We start from the raw sequence: 16,788 nt of genomic DNA, 5'->3' as shown, positions 1-16,788 counted from the left end.
AATATCAGCCAATCCTCAAGGTAACTAAAACCTCAGACACCCTGGAGCCACAACAGGGTCAGAGACGCATCCATTCACCTTGCATTCGAGGAGTTCAAATGGAAGAATACAGTATTGGCAAGCTTTATTCCAAAAGCAAGCCTGAGGAACTTCCTGTGTCTCTTGACGATCTGGATGCAGAAGTACGGATCTGGATGGTCACAAACCAATCTCCGGTTCAGATAAAGACAGGATGAACTTCTGCATCAGCATCTTGAAATTGCTTACTCCAAGCACAAGGGTAGGTGATGCAAATCCAAATCAACGTAAACCAGTCAGAAAGGCGGGGCATAGAGGAGAAACAATAATGTACAGTATGTGGAAAATAATGTGTTTTTTTAACCTTAAATCGCATAAACATATTTCATTAGACCAAATACACAAAATAATGTTCTTTTTAGCAACATCATATGACCCCTTTAACAGTTAATCCGCGAATCACATGCGTGCCGGACCGTGTGGCCTGGCCCGTATGGATTACGGATCATCTACGATCCGTTGCACCCCTAGTAGCTAAACTCAGTTGGGATGACAAGAATGATTAGTCATGCAAATAGTGTTGGTAGTCTGAAGTGCCAAAAACCATGTTGCACACCAAATGCAAGTTGTACGACTAGTTGGGCAGACCAAAACCCGCTTTCTTGCTTTCGCATGAAGCGCCAAAAACCATAGTGCAGGACAAACGTCAGCTGTGGAGTCCGTGCCTAAAAACAGTCACATGAACAAGAGTTGGAAGCGCAAGCGCCAAATCAATGTACGTGCCTTAATTAAAGCAATGTAATTAAAGTGATGACGCCATCGCAGCATTGAAGTGAACCTATGAAAGGGAACGAATGTCCGCAAATCTACTAAGATTTTAGACATTATTCGTTTTCCTCATAAATTACAACAAAGTAAAACTAGCCTATATATTTGACAAAATGTTAACTGTAGATAGAAAGCTCTCACGAATGAGATGATTAGAGTTGAATTAGTTAATTCATGAACACATTTACAGACTCGCTCAGTAAAGAGGGCGTGTTCGTTCATTAGGTCCAACCAATGAAATGTTCTTTCCGCAGACCGCACTCGAATGCTATTGGTTAATGCTACAATCAGTCATTGAAGTCAGTCTTTGAACTTGAACGAGAACAATTTGTTCAATTAAAGAATTGCTTCTAAAACACGAACTAAACCTCGTCCCCCCAATGTGTGCAAATAATAAACTTTGTATATTGCGTGAAGTCCACAGGTTTGTCTTATGGTAAATCGTATTTGCATACATATTTGCATATTACATTCTTCGATCACGTCGTGTCGAATTAACACAGACCACAACGTAGAAGGAGTTTAACAGAAGTGCATGTAAATAGGAGCATGGTGGGCAGGAACGATGCGTTGCGTGATCACATATGGCATATTTATTTAGTATGGATACCAAAGCAACTTTTTTTAGATACTGGGCGTAGATGAGAACCACAGACTGGGGGACTGTCTCGTTAAAACCGTGAAAGGTCTGCAGATGTGCTCTGGAAAAACTTGCCTTTCCATCACTCTACTTCCGCATCGAACATGCGTTTAACACTCAACATGTCCTGCTGAGCACAACAACACTGAAGTAAATGCTATTTGCATCGGTTTGCATGTTTTCAACATTAACCTCAAAGAAACATCTGCCTGAGACGCAGCAGCGGAGTGCAGTGATCATATGGAGGGGAAACTGGACATGGATGATGTTTCTCCATCCCATCATCAGCATCAGCGGGGCTTGTGGAAATCCTTCCACGGCAGACCCAAACTCACCGGCAGCCCCAAACTGGGCAAAAAAGACCGAAAGCAAGAAAGCGGGTTTTGGATATTTAAAAAGAAACGACCAAATGGTTTGGACCGAGCGGTGTCTTCGTCTCAACCCAACCTGCACAGCGCGGCAGCCGCTCCGGATGGTGGTGAGAGCGGGAAGACGCGCCGCGGCTTGCCCGAGCTGGGTGTCGGTACGGCGGCTGTAGCAGCAGCGTCGCTCGGTGCGGAGATCCAGATGCTGAAAAGAACCGTCAGCTCCAAACCGACGCTCTCCCAGGTGTTGCAGTCTCAACATAAACCTGCTCTGCAAGGGTCCACATGCACTGATGATGCTGCGATGAATGGTAACGAGGAAGAGATCAATAAAAGTGTGGTAAGATGATTTATAATCTTTCAGACGTTTTTGTCATAGCACTGCAGTAACATGTGATGGATGCAGTTATCTCATACAGATAGTTTACGCTCTGCCTTAACATTTGCAGATGTTTTAGAACGTAAAAAATAGACGCTTTTTGTTTTAAATACAGTGAACTATCCACAACTGGAACTGTTTTTTGATACATTTGTATAATAACTTTAGCCTATAGGGTTTTGTGATGCCGCAGCTTCCTAAATATAAGTGTGTTAAAACATATTTAGTGTAATTTCTATTTGATAGTGATAGACTTAATGAGTAAAATGAGTAAATGAGTCATCAGCAAACGTGAAACTGAATTTAGGTTTATAGAAAATCTGTTTGCTACAAAATATTACAACAAATACATTTTCTTATAAGAAACATTACAGAATTACAGCCCAGCTCCAGCTGGAAAAGCCATGTTATATTAGTTTGAGCTGTTTTTTTATAACCAAGTAGCTGATTTGTTATAGGCGAAACTTGATCAAGGTGTACCACCAAGTCAATCTCAAGCATCCCAGCTCAAAGCGGACCACAAATGAGCAGCATGCTTCAGATAGACACCATATAAAACCAGATTAATGCACAGGCTGAGATCCGTTAGATCTTGAAGCTTGATCACATCCACCAGGATGGTGTTAGAGAAATCAAAAAAAAATTCCAGAATGACTTTGATTGGGTTTAAAGGGCAATCGACCATCAAGCCCATTTGCCTCATTTGACCTGATGTCCAACTTTTGCCGAGTCCACCCGACCAACTGCTTTGAATACAATCAAATAAGAGCAGAATGATTTTGACACTGTAATATTTTTTACATTGCAAGTCCAAATCAGATATCATGTCAGAACTCCTCCAATTATCAATAGACAGCAGTGTTGGGGGTAACGCATTACAAGTAACGCGAGTTACGTAATCAGATTACTTTTTTCAAGTAACTAGTAAAGTAACGCATTACTTTTTAATTTATAAGAGAATATCTGAGTTACTTTTTCAAATAAGTAACGCAAGTTACTTTTTTCCCATTTTATTGATTGACAGCTCTCCTGTACCCATGTTGAGAGAAATCAGAAGATGTTACAGTTCTAAAATAAATATGAATATGCATTAATTCATCTCACTCACAAGAAAAAAAACACACAGATTCAGTATTCCTCAAAATGAACAAAAAATGCAACTCAGAATATGACGCAAACCTGCAATAATGAAATGTTAAACAACACAAATATCCTTTATGTATTTAATCCCATTCTATTCACCAATGTCTTTGCTTCTGACCTTCGATGATCCAGTTCAACCGTACTAATAAGCACAAATTACTCTAGACAAACATTTGTGTGTCTTTTTTTATTGCTGAAGTGTGTTGAAATTTCTTCTTCTGCATTCTACTGTACGGACATACATTTACATTTCCTTCAGCCTGAGGCTTGTTCATTTCACTTTTGGTGTGAAAAGGCTTTTATATTTGCCAAAAATAGAACTTTTTTATTTTAAAAACAAACAAGCAAGCCCTGTCCAGATTTAAAAAGTAATGCAAAAGTAACGTAATGCATTACTTTCCATAAAAATTAACCAAGTAACGTAATTAGTTACTTTTTTATGGAGTAACGCAGTATTGTAATGCGTTACTTTTAAAAGTAACTTTCCCCAACACTGGTAGACAGTAATTTTTTTTGGCATGCATGCATGTGAATATCTTTGCCCTTGTACATACACATTTTAAGCCTTTAATGTATGCACACCAAGATTTACTTGAATCGGGTGTTTTTGTACATGGTCATTTTTACATTTGTAGATGCAAAGTGATGTGTTTGCATAGTCAAACTCATGTCAGATTCCCATTCACACAAGGACATGTGCCAGAACGAGCTTGTGTCAGCCTTTTTCCACAAGTTTTTCTTTTAAAACTGTAAAGTTTGGTCTTGGCATTGAGTTTTGTCTACAACTGTTAGTTTCAGCCATGTTGGCACTGTACAATTAGTTCTCTCTGTTCCTGGGGGTGTTTGCCAAGCTGGTTTGCAAGAAGAGGAACTTGCCTAAGAGTAAAGACACACAAACACATATAACAGGCTTAAAGCCAAACAGGGTGCCAAGTGTTGAGTAAGGTTGCAGAGGTGAATTGTTGTCTTTATTAGTACATTTTATAGTATTGGTTGTCTATGTGCATCAGATTTTTGAGATCCATGAATACAGATTAAAATATTTTTGCATACTCGCATATACAGTAGATTAAAAAAACAAACAAATGAGATCTTCTGTTGTTGTTTTTCTGGTAGCGCCAGTGGTGTGTTTTGCTTAAAGCGATAGTTTACCCAAAAATAAGAGTTAACTCAACATCAGGTTGTTACAAACCTGCACAGTATGTCTTTCTTTCTTCTTTATGACACAGAAGAAGATATTTGAAAAATGTATTTTACGAAAGTGAATAGGTGCGTGTCTCAGAATTAAGAGTGGCACTGTGTTCATTTACACGCGTGCAGCATATAATACAGTGTTTTCAGAGCGGCTTGGCTCATGGTTAATGCTGCTTCTCATGAACTCCATCTCTGCAAGCACTGAGAGTTTACCGTGCATTTGGGAATGCAATGTGCACTAGGTTCACTATATTTTAAAATAAAAACAATAATAAAACACTTGCTAAAAAATATTAGATTTTTATCTATTTACTTGCATGTCATGTGACCATTAACTGACATTAGAGAACCGTGAACTTGCAAATGTGTTGATACATCATTGAAATATTTACTTAAAATCTCATGGGAGTAAATTCAAGTAAATATTTTATGTCTAAGGGGTGTAACTGACGAAAAAGTTCGGGAATCCCCGCCTGAGAAAAAAGAAAGTCTGATGTGAACATGTGTAAATGATGATAGGACTTTAATTTTAAAGCCATTACATCACTGGCTTAACAGCCACCAACAGTGCAGCAGAGATTAGAGTCCAACAAACAACACGGTTCCTCTGGATCATACTGGCGCTATTTTTACTCCACTGCATGTGTGGACTTGACAAACAGTTTTGGTATGGAGCTGCGTGAGTTGTCTTTGTGGATAGATGAGAAAGGCATTTGGGAAGGTATGAGATTTGATAAACAGCAGCATGCCTTTCTTAAGAAATCTGTGACTCAGGATCTGGCAGTGGAGATGATTAATCTGCTCAGGAGTAACTTTACAACTCAGATCAACTCCTCTACATGTGTCACAGGCGCTGATTTCGGTGAGCATGTTGATTGTGTAAAGTCATGGTATGTGGGAATTACAGTAATGCTGAGCTACCTACAGGGTTTCCACTGTCATGGAAAAGCTGGAAATTGTAGAGAATAGCCTTGCAAAATTCAATGAAATGAAGTAAATCTGACAAAATTAAACGTTTACTATTAATTAGAATTAACATTAAAAAAAAAACTAGGAAAAATCAACTGGAAAAGGTATGAAATCATGAAAAGGGTGGTTTTGCTCTGATACAGTTGTACCGCCACGTTATGGTCCTAATGAGACTGTGGGTTGAGTATCGTAGCTACAACTTTTCTAGAAGCAGGTCACGTTCAGTGACGTCGGTGTCTGACTGCTCAGGGCTTAAATGCTACATATCAGACCAGACACGCATGAAAACAACATTAAACAGATCACATGTTTCCTGTCTTACAACTTCACACCTAATACAAGTGAATTTGCACACATCCCGTAACTGACGAAAAAGTTCGGGAATCCCCGCCTGAGAAAAAAGAAAGTCTGATGTGAACATGTGTAAATGATGATAGGACTTTAATTTTAAAGCCATTACATCACTGGCTTAACAGCCACCAACAGTGCAGCAGAGATTAGAGTCCAACAAACAACACGGTTCCTCTGGATCATACTGGCGCTATTTTTACTCCACTGCATGTGTGGACTTGACAAACAGTTTTGGTATGGAGCTGCGTGAGTTGTCTTTGTGGATAGATGAGAAAGGCATTTGGGAAGGTATGAGATTTGATAAACAGCAGCATGCCTTTCTTAAGAAATCTGTGACTCAGGATCTGGCAGTGGAGATGATTAATCTGCTCAGGAGTAACTTTACAACTCAGATCAACTCCTCTACATGTGTCACAGGCGCTGATTTCGGTGAGCATGTTGATTGTGTAAAGTCATGGTATGTGGGAATTACAGTAATGCTGAGCTACCTACAGGGTTTCCACTGAAGTAAATCTGACAAAATTAAACGTTTACTATTTAAAAAAAACTAGGAAAAATCAACTGGAAAAGGTATGAAATCATGAAAAGGGTGGTTTTGCTCTGATACAGTTGTACCGCCACGTTAAGGTCCTAATGAGACTGTGGGTTGAGTATCGTAGCTACAACTTTTCTAGAAGCAGGTCACGTTCAGTGACGTCGGTGTCTGACTGCTCAGGGCTTAAATGCTACATATCAGACCAGACACGCATGAAAACAACATTAAACAGATCACATGTTTCCTGTCTTACAACTTCACACCTAATACAAGTGAATTTGCACACATCCCTTGAGGCCCCTATAATGGACCCCAGAATTTCTGTTTAAAGGCTGCTTTTCTTGCAAACAGGAAGTGGTTCTATAACTTTAACCACCATACCATCAACCGCTACGTCTTCCTGTTGAACCCTTTGGCAAGTTATCAAAAATATTGTCTCTTGCTAAAGTTCAATCATCATGGCTACAGATGTTTCTAGTATTGGTTGCTGTCACGCTCACACCGTTTCTACTTTATGGAGCAGGAGGGAGCTTATAACGAGACTTTGATTTATAGGCACAGTCAACATGAGCTACTTGTACAAACCTCACTAAAGATTTTCAGTGCAGTGGTTGACTTGTTTCATTGGCTGTCACCGTTCCCCATGTCAGTGTCTTTCTCCTTAGGAGACTTGATGTAATCACCTCACAGCGGAGGTGAGACGACGGGTGTCTTTGCTTACAGAGATGCTCTGAACAGTACAGAGAAAGGTGAATTCATCTTAGACAGGTCTTATAGGGGAGCGTGGAACGAGGGCTGAATTGAAATCAAAATGCAATCTTAACGTGCAGTGCCATTATCAAATCGCAAAGGCTGTGATATAATTAAATAACTATGTGGGCTGCATGTTTCAGAGTTGAGCCTGGCACTGTGTTCATCTTCTCGTGAGCAGCTCATGGACCAGTGTTTTTAGGGTCTCAGAGCGGCTTGGTTCGCAGTTAATGCTTCTTCACACAAACTCCATCTCTGCACCTGCTCTGAGTTTTATCAACAAAACAGAAGCGCTAAGGCTCCCTGTGGCATTCTGTCAAAAAGTTTGTTTGATGGGTTAACGTTTGAAAATGAAGAAAATAAGGCAGCCATAAAATTAGTAATTAGTAGTTGTAGTGTAATTTTTTAATATTAATTATTATTATTATTATTATATTTTATTAAATAATTGATTTTGTTATTTTACAGTAAAATTACCATAGTAATATTTTATATTTTGTTTATATTTAGTAATAATAATAATAATAATAATAAATGATCATAATAAACCATCTTAATTATCATAAAATAATAAATATAATTTTATAATCAAAGTGATATATTTTACAGTTGTACTGTAAAATTAAATTATTATTATTAATTATATTTTTCTTATATACTTGATTTTATTTTACAATGATATTACAATAGTAATATTTTTTTTAGTAATAACAATAATAATAAATCATAACAAAAATAGTAATAATCAAATTGATATATAATCTTTTAGCCAAATATTTGAGTTTTTTAAAAATCACATTTTAAGTCACAATCACATTTTTTAAAATTTCTTTACAAAAATAATAAATTTTTTTACCCTGTCAAATCGTGCAGCTCTAGGTGGAACCATTATAAACTGGACATTCAGGTGTGAGTTTGAGGCGGGACTGACCAATTATCAGACGAGGAAATGAAACCTTTCATTCATTATATTTGGAAGTCTGTTTGTTCAGAAATGATGGAGGAAGATAAATATTGCATCTCTAAATGTAAATCAGCTATAAGAACTTCTTTATCTCAAACATGACACCAGGATGTTGTTAGAGGAATCCCTGGTCTAATAACAATATCCTATATCCTTCTTCTTGCCAATCCTGTCATAACAGGATGTTAAATAGGCCCTAAAGGTCCACAATGCAAATCACCTGCTTTTAGCTGACACTGCAAACACACTTAGTGTGTGAGAGAAATGTGTTTCTGACCTCATCTCTCACTCAAGGGTGAAAAAGAGGAAGTAGAATGTGTGTAGTGCTCATCAAATATTGGCTGTGTGTTACATAGTGGTGCTGTGTTTTCCGAAGCCCCAAAATATTCAACTTTGTCATGTAACTCATTCTGCACCATTGGTACTACAGATATGAATCAAATCAAGAGGATTGTTGAGGAGAGAGGTTTGCTAATATTTTCAGACCTGTGATCAGACCAGCTGTTTTTACTTGATGACTTATTAAAGAATCGATCTGAGCCCATATCTACACCAGAATATCACAGAATATAATTTAATCTGGGCCAGTAAACAACTTCCCTAGTGACACCTTAGCAACCACATACTGTAGAACACACCTTAGCAACCACATAGAACACACCCAGGACACCCTAGCAACACTTTAGCAACCTCATACTGTAGACCACACCCTAGCAACCCCTTAGCATCCACATAGAACACACCCAGGACACCCTAGCAACACTTTAGCAACCTCATACTGTAGACCACACCCTAGCAACCCCTTAGCATCCACATAGAACACACCCAGGACACCCTAGCAACACTTTAGCAACCTCATACTGTAGACCACACCCTAGCAACCCCTTAGCATCCACATAGAACACACCCAGGACACCCTAGCAACACTTTAGCAACCTGTTTTCCATGATATACCTTCTTTAAATGACTTGCAGCATGTGTTCCAGTTGGTGGCTTAAATAGGCGCAATGATGGTAGTTTATGAATACACAACTTTTCAGACTAAACCATTAACCACTAGGCCACACCACTGGAAAAACCACATGACTTTTTCTGGACTCTAACAGGGGGTTTCACTTCCTATGCAGAAATTAGACATTGACAACAGATAGCTAGTTTAGCCTCCTGTGACTCACTTTTTAGTTTATTTGTGGCTTATTCTGTTCAGACTGGATGAGATCATCTGACTGACATGTGACCAACCACAAATGATAAGACGAAGTAATTAAGCGGTATGCAATAAAGTAGAAGCTTATTTCACTACTGAACATCTCCACAAAAGGGTACAAGGAAGAAATTGGTTGAAAATGAGTGCTGACTTTGTGAAAGTATAAAAACAAAGTGGAATCCCATTATTCTGATTAACTGTGATTGCTTCATATTGTGCCTTGTGCAATTTTGCTTGTAGTGTGGACAGATAAATGACTTGTTGCAGGACACTTGTCATGTCGTCATATGACGCAACACTGCTATAATATTTCTATATAACAGCCAAAAACATGACTGAAACAAGCAAATATGTTGTAATGAGTCCAGTTAAATGAATGCAGAGTGCAAATGGCCATTCTAATAAAACTATTAGAACAGAATAATACTTAGTCTGTATAACAAGAGCTCAGTGGTATGTTCTTAATTCTGGTTTTAGAGCACCAGTTTATCAGTTGTAAGCATTTTGCAACATCCTGTCAAAATTTCAATCATAAATTCCTAAGGAGTTTGTTTTCTCATATGAGCACTTTTGAGTTAGTAAAACCCTAAAAGGTTTGTCATTAATGGTTTGGGTGTATGAAATGTTTGAGGAGGTCCTGTCAATCAGTCACACTAAAGTATTTGGGACAATGTCTGTTTTATTCAGGGCATTAATGCAGCTGGTAATGGTGGAACACAGCCTTCACTGCCCACTTCAGCAATGTACCAGTTAGACATCGTGCTGAAAAAAGGAAACAACCTTGCCATTCGAGACAGAGGCGGTAAGACCTGCATCTCTGATGCTCATGTTGTCTCCATTAATACCACTGTCAGGAAATGTGTGTTTTACTTTTAATAAGATGTATCTACAGTGGGGGAAAAAAGTATTTAGTCAGCCACCAATTGTGCAAGTTCTCCCACTTAAAAAGATGAGAGAGGCCTGTAATTTTCATCATAGGTATACCTCAACTATGAGAGACAAAATGAGAAAAAACCCCCCAGAAAATCACATTGTAGGATTTTTAAAGAATTTATTTGCAAATTATGGTGGAAAATAAGTATTTGGTCAATAACAAAATTTAATCTCAATACTTTGTTATATACCCTTTGTTGGCAATGACAGAGGTCAAACGTTTTCTGTAAGTCTTCACAAGGTTTTCACACACTGTTGCTGGTATTTTGGCCCATTCCTCCATGCAGATCTCCTCTAGAGCAGTAATGTTTTGGGGCTGTCGCTGGGCAACATGGATTTTCAACTCCCTCCAAAGATTTGATTATCAGTGGTCTTGTGTGTCTTCCATTTTCTAATAATTGCTCCCACATTTGATTTCTTCACACCAAGCTGCTTACCTATTGCAGATTCAGTCTTCCCAGCCTGGTGCAGGTCTACAATTTTGTTTCTGGTGTCCTTTGACAGCTCTTTGGTCTTGGCCATGGTGGAGTTTGGAGTGTGACTGTTTGAGGTTGTGGACAGGTGTCTTTTATACTGATAACGAGTTCAAACAGATGCCATTAATACAGGTAACGAGTGGAGGACAGAGGAGCCTCTTAAAGAAGAAGTTACAGGTCTGTGAGAGCCAGAAATCTTGCTTGTTTGTAGGTGACCAAATACTTATTTTACCGAGGAATTTACCAATTAATTCTTTAAAAATCCTACAATGTGATTTTCTGGAATTTTTTTTCTCATTTTGTCTCTCATAGTTGAGGTATACCTATGATGAAAATTACAGGCCTCTCTCATCTTTTTAAGTGGGAGAACTTGCACAATTGGTGGCTGACTAAATACTTTTTTGCCCCACTGTATATGCTACTTAAAACTTATGTTCCTTCTATGATTTGCTGAAATGTGTAATCAATTTTTTTTTAGATCAAACTGCCCAGACTATCACAGAATATTATTTAACCTGGGCCAGTAAACAACTTCCCTAGTGACACCTTAGCAACCACATAGAACACACATAGGACACCCTAGCAACACTTTAGCAAACACATACTGTAGAACACACCTTAGCAACCACAAATAACCCACCCAGGACACCCTAGCAACACATTAGCAGCCACATACTGTAGAACACACCTTAGCAACCACATAGAACACACCCAGGACACCCTAGCAACACTTTAGCAACCTCATACTGTAGACCACACACTAGCAACACCTTAGCATCCACATAGAACACACCCAGGACACCCTAGCAACACATTAGCAACCTCATACTGTATAGCACACCAAGGACACCCTAGCAACACTTTAGCAACCTCATACTGTAGACCACACACTAGCAACATCTTATCAACCACATAGAACACACAGGACACCCTAGCATTACTTTAGCAACCTCATACTGTAGAACACACTAGTAACACCTTATCAACCACATAGAACACACCCAGGACACCCTAGCAACACTTTAGCAACCTCATACTGTAGAACACACCCTAGTAACACCTTAGCAACCACATAGAACACACAGGACACCCTAGCATTACTTTAGCAACCTCATACTGTAGAACACACACTAGTAACACCTTAGCAACCACATGGAACACACCCCGAACACCCTAGCAACACATTAGCATTTTCACTGAGAAATTTGCTGAAATGTGTAATCAATTTTTTTTTTAGATCAAAATGCTCTTATGTTTCAGGAACAAGTGACCCATATGTGAAGTTCAAAATAGCCGGCAAAGAAGTTTTCCGTAGTAAAATCATCCACAAGAACCTTAACCCAATTTGGGACGAGCGTGTTTGTCTGATAGTGGACAATTTACAAGAGCCTCTGTATATTAAGGTAAAATTACCGCTTTTATTCACAGTGTTTATGGATGCTTGTTACCATTATAGTATATAGTATGAATCCTGAATGAATGACTCTTATGAGTTAGTTTGTTCTAGTGAATCAGAATCATATAGCTTGACCGGTGTATTCTGAAACCCAAATGAATGATTCTAATGAGGCAATTCATTTTGGTGAATCAAAAACTTACTGCACGACTGGTGTAGTCTGGTTTCTGAATAAATGGCTCTTATGAGTCGATTCATTTTAGTGAATCAAATCATATTTTTGACCAGTGAATTCCAAAACCCAAAGTAATGACTCTTATGAGGCGAATCATTTTAGTGAATCTGTGTGACCAGTGCGGTCCGAATCCCAAATGAATTACTCTTATGAGCCGGTTCTTTTTAGAGAATCAAAAACATTACAGCGCAAACAATATACACTGATTCCAATGCAAATGACTCTTAAAAGATTATTAATTTGAGTGAATCAGAAACATACTGCATGACCGCTGTAGTCCAATTCCTGAACAAACTGCTCTTATGAACCAGTGATTTTTATTGAATCAAAAACATTACAGCACGAACAATGAAGACCGATTCCAAAACAAATTACTCTAATGAGCCGGATCTTTTTAGTGAATCAAAAGCATACTATGCGACTGGTATATGCCAATTCTGGACAAATTATTCTTTATGAGCCGGTTCTTTTTAGCAAATCCAAAACATTACAGTATGAAAAATTTTGACTGATTTCAAAATGAATGACTCATGAGCCGGTTTGTTTTAGTGAATCAAAAACATAATGTGGGACCGATGTATTCTGATTCCTGAATGAATGAATTCATTAGTGAAACAAAAGCATTACAGACTGAACAATGTAGACTGATTCCAGTACAACAGACTCTTATGAGCTGGTTCTTTTTATTGAATCAGCAAGAGTAATCAATAAGTCGTTAAGAAGTCTAGAATGATCTCTGATATTTCTTCCTAAAGAATTTTCCCTTTTGCAATCTATTTTAGGTGTTTGACTATGATTTTGGCCTTCAAGATGATTTTATGGGCTCAGCTTACCTGTACCTTGATTCTCTGGAACTGCAGAGGTATCGTGTTTTCATCATTACTGCAAAGATATAACAATTTAACAGTTAGTGTCAGAATACATTTTCAATCAGCATAAACGGGTGTTTAAATGTATAAGGTGTTTCATGAAATTAACATTGACAAGAGCAGTTTTGCTAATGTTTTGTTGTGATCTTAGAGTTTATACTGACACCTAGTGCCTTGGATAAAGCATTATACAAATGCAAAAGTTTTCGGTTACCAATAAAAGTATTAAATTGACAAGTGGTCATTATCATTTTAGGTAGATCTAATAATTAAGTTTAAACATATTTATCAAAAAGATTATTCACTTCTTTAAGTGATAAACTACAACACTACTTTTAATGGTGGTCATAACAGCTCATGTTTTTGTTGTAGGCCTCTTGATGTTCGGTTAGACCTTCAAGATCCTCACTGCCCTGATCAGGACCTGGGGTCTCTGGAGCTGGTGGTCACTCTGTTCCAAAGAAGTACAGAGGACAGAGAGGCCCTCCGACAGGCGGTAAGACTAATTTGGCAGATTTATGTTGTTTTATACTTGTAAAAGTTGGAAAAGATTCAATCTGCTGGCAAATTCTCAGCATGCATCCAAAAAGATTTCATTCTGACATGTTTACAGACCTCAAATTTGTTTCACACCTTTCTCATGAGACTGTATAAACTATTTTTAGCTCTCAGGAAGTGTTTAGCAACCACATCCAGTCATCTTGTTTTTGAAAAGCATGTGAATCATGCAACTGAAGTTGATTGGTTTGGGGTTATGATGTTTTTTTTAAAAGAAAATAAAACTTTTATTCAGCAAGGATGCATTAAATTGATCAAAAGTGACAGTAAAGACATTTATAATGTCCCAAACTATTTCTATTTCAAATAAATGCTGTTCTTTTGAACTTTCTGTTCATCAAAGTATCACAGTTTCCACCAAAATATTAAGCAGCACAACTGTTTTCAAAATTAATCCAAAATTAATAATAATAAATGTTTAATCAACAGCAAATCAGCACATCAGAATGATTTCTGAAGGATCATGTGACACTGAAGACTGGAGTAATGATGCTGAAAATTCAACTTTGCATCACAGGAATAAATTACATTTTAAAATACATTCAAATAGAAAACAGCTATTTAAAATTGCAATAATATTCACAATATTACTGTTTTTACTGTATTTTAACAAATAAATGCAGCCTTGGTGAGCAAAAGATAATTCTTTTTAAAAGATTATAAAATCTTACCAACCCCAAATTTCTGAATGGTAGTGTATATACTGCCTAGCGTACTATTTTTTTAAAAACAGTATGCATTATGCATAATGTACATTTCAAATAGTACTATTCTACACTGTGGTCACGTGAGCTACTATGTTGCATTTAATTTGGTTTGTGAAGTCCAGTTATGCAGTAAAATTTTTTATTATTTTTAATCTATTTTGTGTAAAAAAAAAAAAAACACGGATGATTAAGTCAAGCTCATTGCATTGTGGGATACTGTGCCCAGCACAACATGCTCAGTTGGCTTACAGAAAAATCGCATACTGTGCAAAAATAGTATAAGTGTTATGTTCGGCTAGTCCACAAAACCCATGACTCTTGAGAGACACTGGGATGATGGGACGTTTGTGCTGTCTGCATAATGCATGAAATGACTTTGAATTAGACATTAGAAACCTGCTGCAGTGTGCAGGCGGGCGGAGAACACATCGAAATTCACGTGGTGTTCCACCAACAGATGAAACAGCAGTCTGATGGGCGGCTTTGATCGCGTAAGAACAGAAGATGCGTCTCTTGATCAGATTTAGAGATTTAGCTTCTCATCCAATACAAAAGTAGTCTTGGCGGTAATCAAAGCGCACCCACCTCCATCCCGGCCCACTGAATATACAGTAACGCATATAACCTGCTCTGTTGTTTTTGTAGACCATGCTATTGAGGAGAAGCTGGAAGCAATGCAGTAAGGTAAAAAAGCAAGAGTGTCTGCCCCCAGATTCTCTGACTAGCTGCTGTGTAAATTGTCCCACACACTTTATCGGGTTAATTAGCGATGAACATTTTGCAGGGTGACTTATGCAACATGTTCAAAGAGAAATTGGTTTGTGTGCCAAATGCTTTAAATGTCAGCACTGCAGCAGTCTGGTCAGAGGATGAGTTTTATCAGTACGGCTCCATTAGTTGCGGCAGTCATGCATCTCTCGGGGGTGATGGGCCATACCTTTTTGTAGACATTTGCTTTTTATGCTTTGGTGATGACCCAGTCATTCATGGTGTATGTGAAACCATTCCACACTCTCTGAGTTCTTTCCCCACTGAGGAGTCATTTCATTGTCTTAAAGGGATTCATCCAAAAATCTGTCATCATGTACTGTACACTGCTGTTCAAAAGTTTGGGGTCAGTGAGATTTGCCTCTTATGCTCACCAAGGCTGCATTTATTTGAATTCTGTAAAAACAGTAAAATATTATTACAAGTTTTCTTTTTGAATATATTTTAAAATGTAATTTATTCCTGTGATGCAAAGCTGAATTTCCAGCATCATTACTCCAGTCTTCAGTGTCACATGATTCTTCAGAAATCATTCTATACACTAATTTGCTGCTCAAGAAACATTTCTTATTATTATTAGTGTTGAAAACAGTTTGCTGCTCAGTATTTTTTGTAAAAACTGAGATGCATTTCTTTTCAGGATTCTTTGATGAACTGAAAGTTCAAAACAGAATCGATTTGAAATAGAAATGTAACATGTAAATTGAAACATTATAGATGTATTTACTGTAATTTTTGTTAAATTTAATGCATCCTTACTGATTAAAGAGAACTGATTTCATAAAAAAAAAAAAAAGACACCAAACTTTAAAACAGTAGTGTACTTGATGCTCAGATTGTCCTTTTTGGAGCTTTGTAGCCACGCTCACCAACCACTTTTGCTGCATAGACAATCTCCTTTTGTGTCCAAAAATCATGTTTTGAGCAACATGAGGGTGAGTAGTCAGTCCTTTTGCACTGAAGTAACCCTTTAATGTCCTGTGACGTGTGTGCGGAGCGCAGCAGCAGCAGAATCTTCGGCTGTCGGACCTGCACAGAAAGTCTCAGCTGGGGAGGGGCATCGTGAGCATCAGACTCTTGGAGGGTCGAAACCTCATCCCCATGGACCAGAACGGCCTGAGTGACCCTTACGTCAAGTTCAAACTAGGCCCTCTGAAGTACAAGAGTAAGGTATGAGCGACTGTGGCATTTCAACATGGCAACATGACACTGTGTGATCTCTTTTTAAATATCTCTGGACTTACTGTCCACGATTCAGCCTTTATTCCAAAGAAAAAATATTTTTTTCCCACCTCTGACAGAAATTTCTTTGCTAATGTAACCAAGGAATGGAAAAATAATATTCAACAATAACCCTAGCTTGCATTATTCACAGCTAAATGATATACATTTTGTCATAAATAAAAATAAACTATATTTTATTTATATTTTAATTCAACATTGTTGTCATAAATGATTAATAATTAAAAAATGAATATATAATTAATGTTATTAATATATAAA

The 16,788-nt window shown here is 37.8% G+C and overlaps 1 protein-coding gene across 1 annotated transcript in view; it reads left to right on the top strand.

Annotated features, from left to right (window-relative positions):
• The first annotated feature begins 1,500 nt into the window (after positions 1-1,500).
• The window catches only part of LOC107567740 (multiple C2 and transmembrane domain-containing protein 1-like), a 29,431-nt gene continuing 14,143 nt past the window's right edge, over positions 1,501-16,788 (top strand). Inside the window, exons 1-7 of the mRNA XM_016253477.1 lie at positions 1,501-2,191; positions 10,031-10,145; positions 12,013-12,155; positions 13,166-13,245; positions 13,625-13,748; positions 15,163-15,201; positions 16,288-16,455. Coding sequence (XP_016108963.1) covers positions 1,727-2,191; positions 10,031-10,145; positions 12,013-12,155; positions 13,166-13,245; positions 13,625-13,748; positions 15,163-15,201; positions 16,288-16,455 — 1,134 coding nt within the window. The 5' untranslated portion in view covers positions 1,501-1,726. The remainder of the gene's footprint in view (positions 2,192-10,030; positions 10,146-12,012; positions 12,156-13,165; positions 13,246-13,624; positions 13,749-15,162; positions 15,202-16,287; positions 16,456-16,788) is intronic.

The sequence above is a fragment of the Sinocyclocheilus grahami genome, unplaced genomic scaffold (genome assembly GCF_001515645.1).
Source record: "Sinocyclocheilus grahami isolate Dianchi unplaced genomic scaffold, SAMN03320097.WGS_v1.1 scaffold1186.1, whole genome shotgun sequence".
NCBI lineage: Eukaryota > Metazoa > Chordata > Actinopteri > Cypriniformes > Cyprinidae > Sinocyclocheilus > Sinocyclocheilus grahami.
Note: the sequence above shows the minus strand (reverse complement) of the source record. Positions and strands in the feature narration are given on the sequence as shown.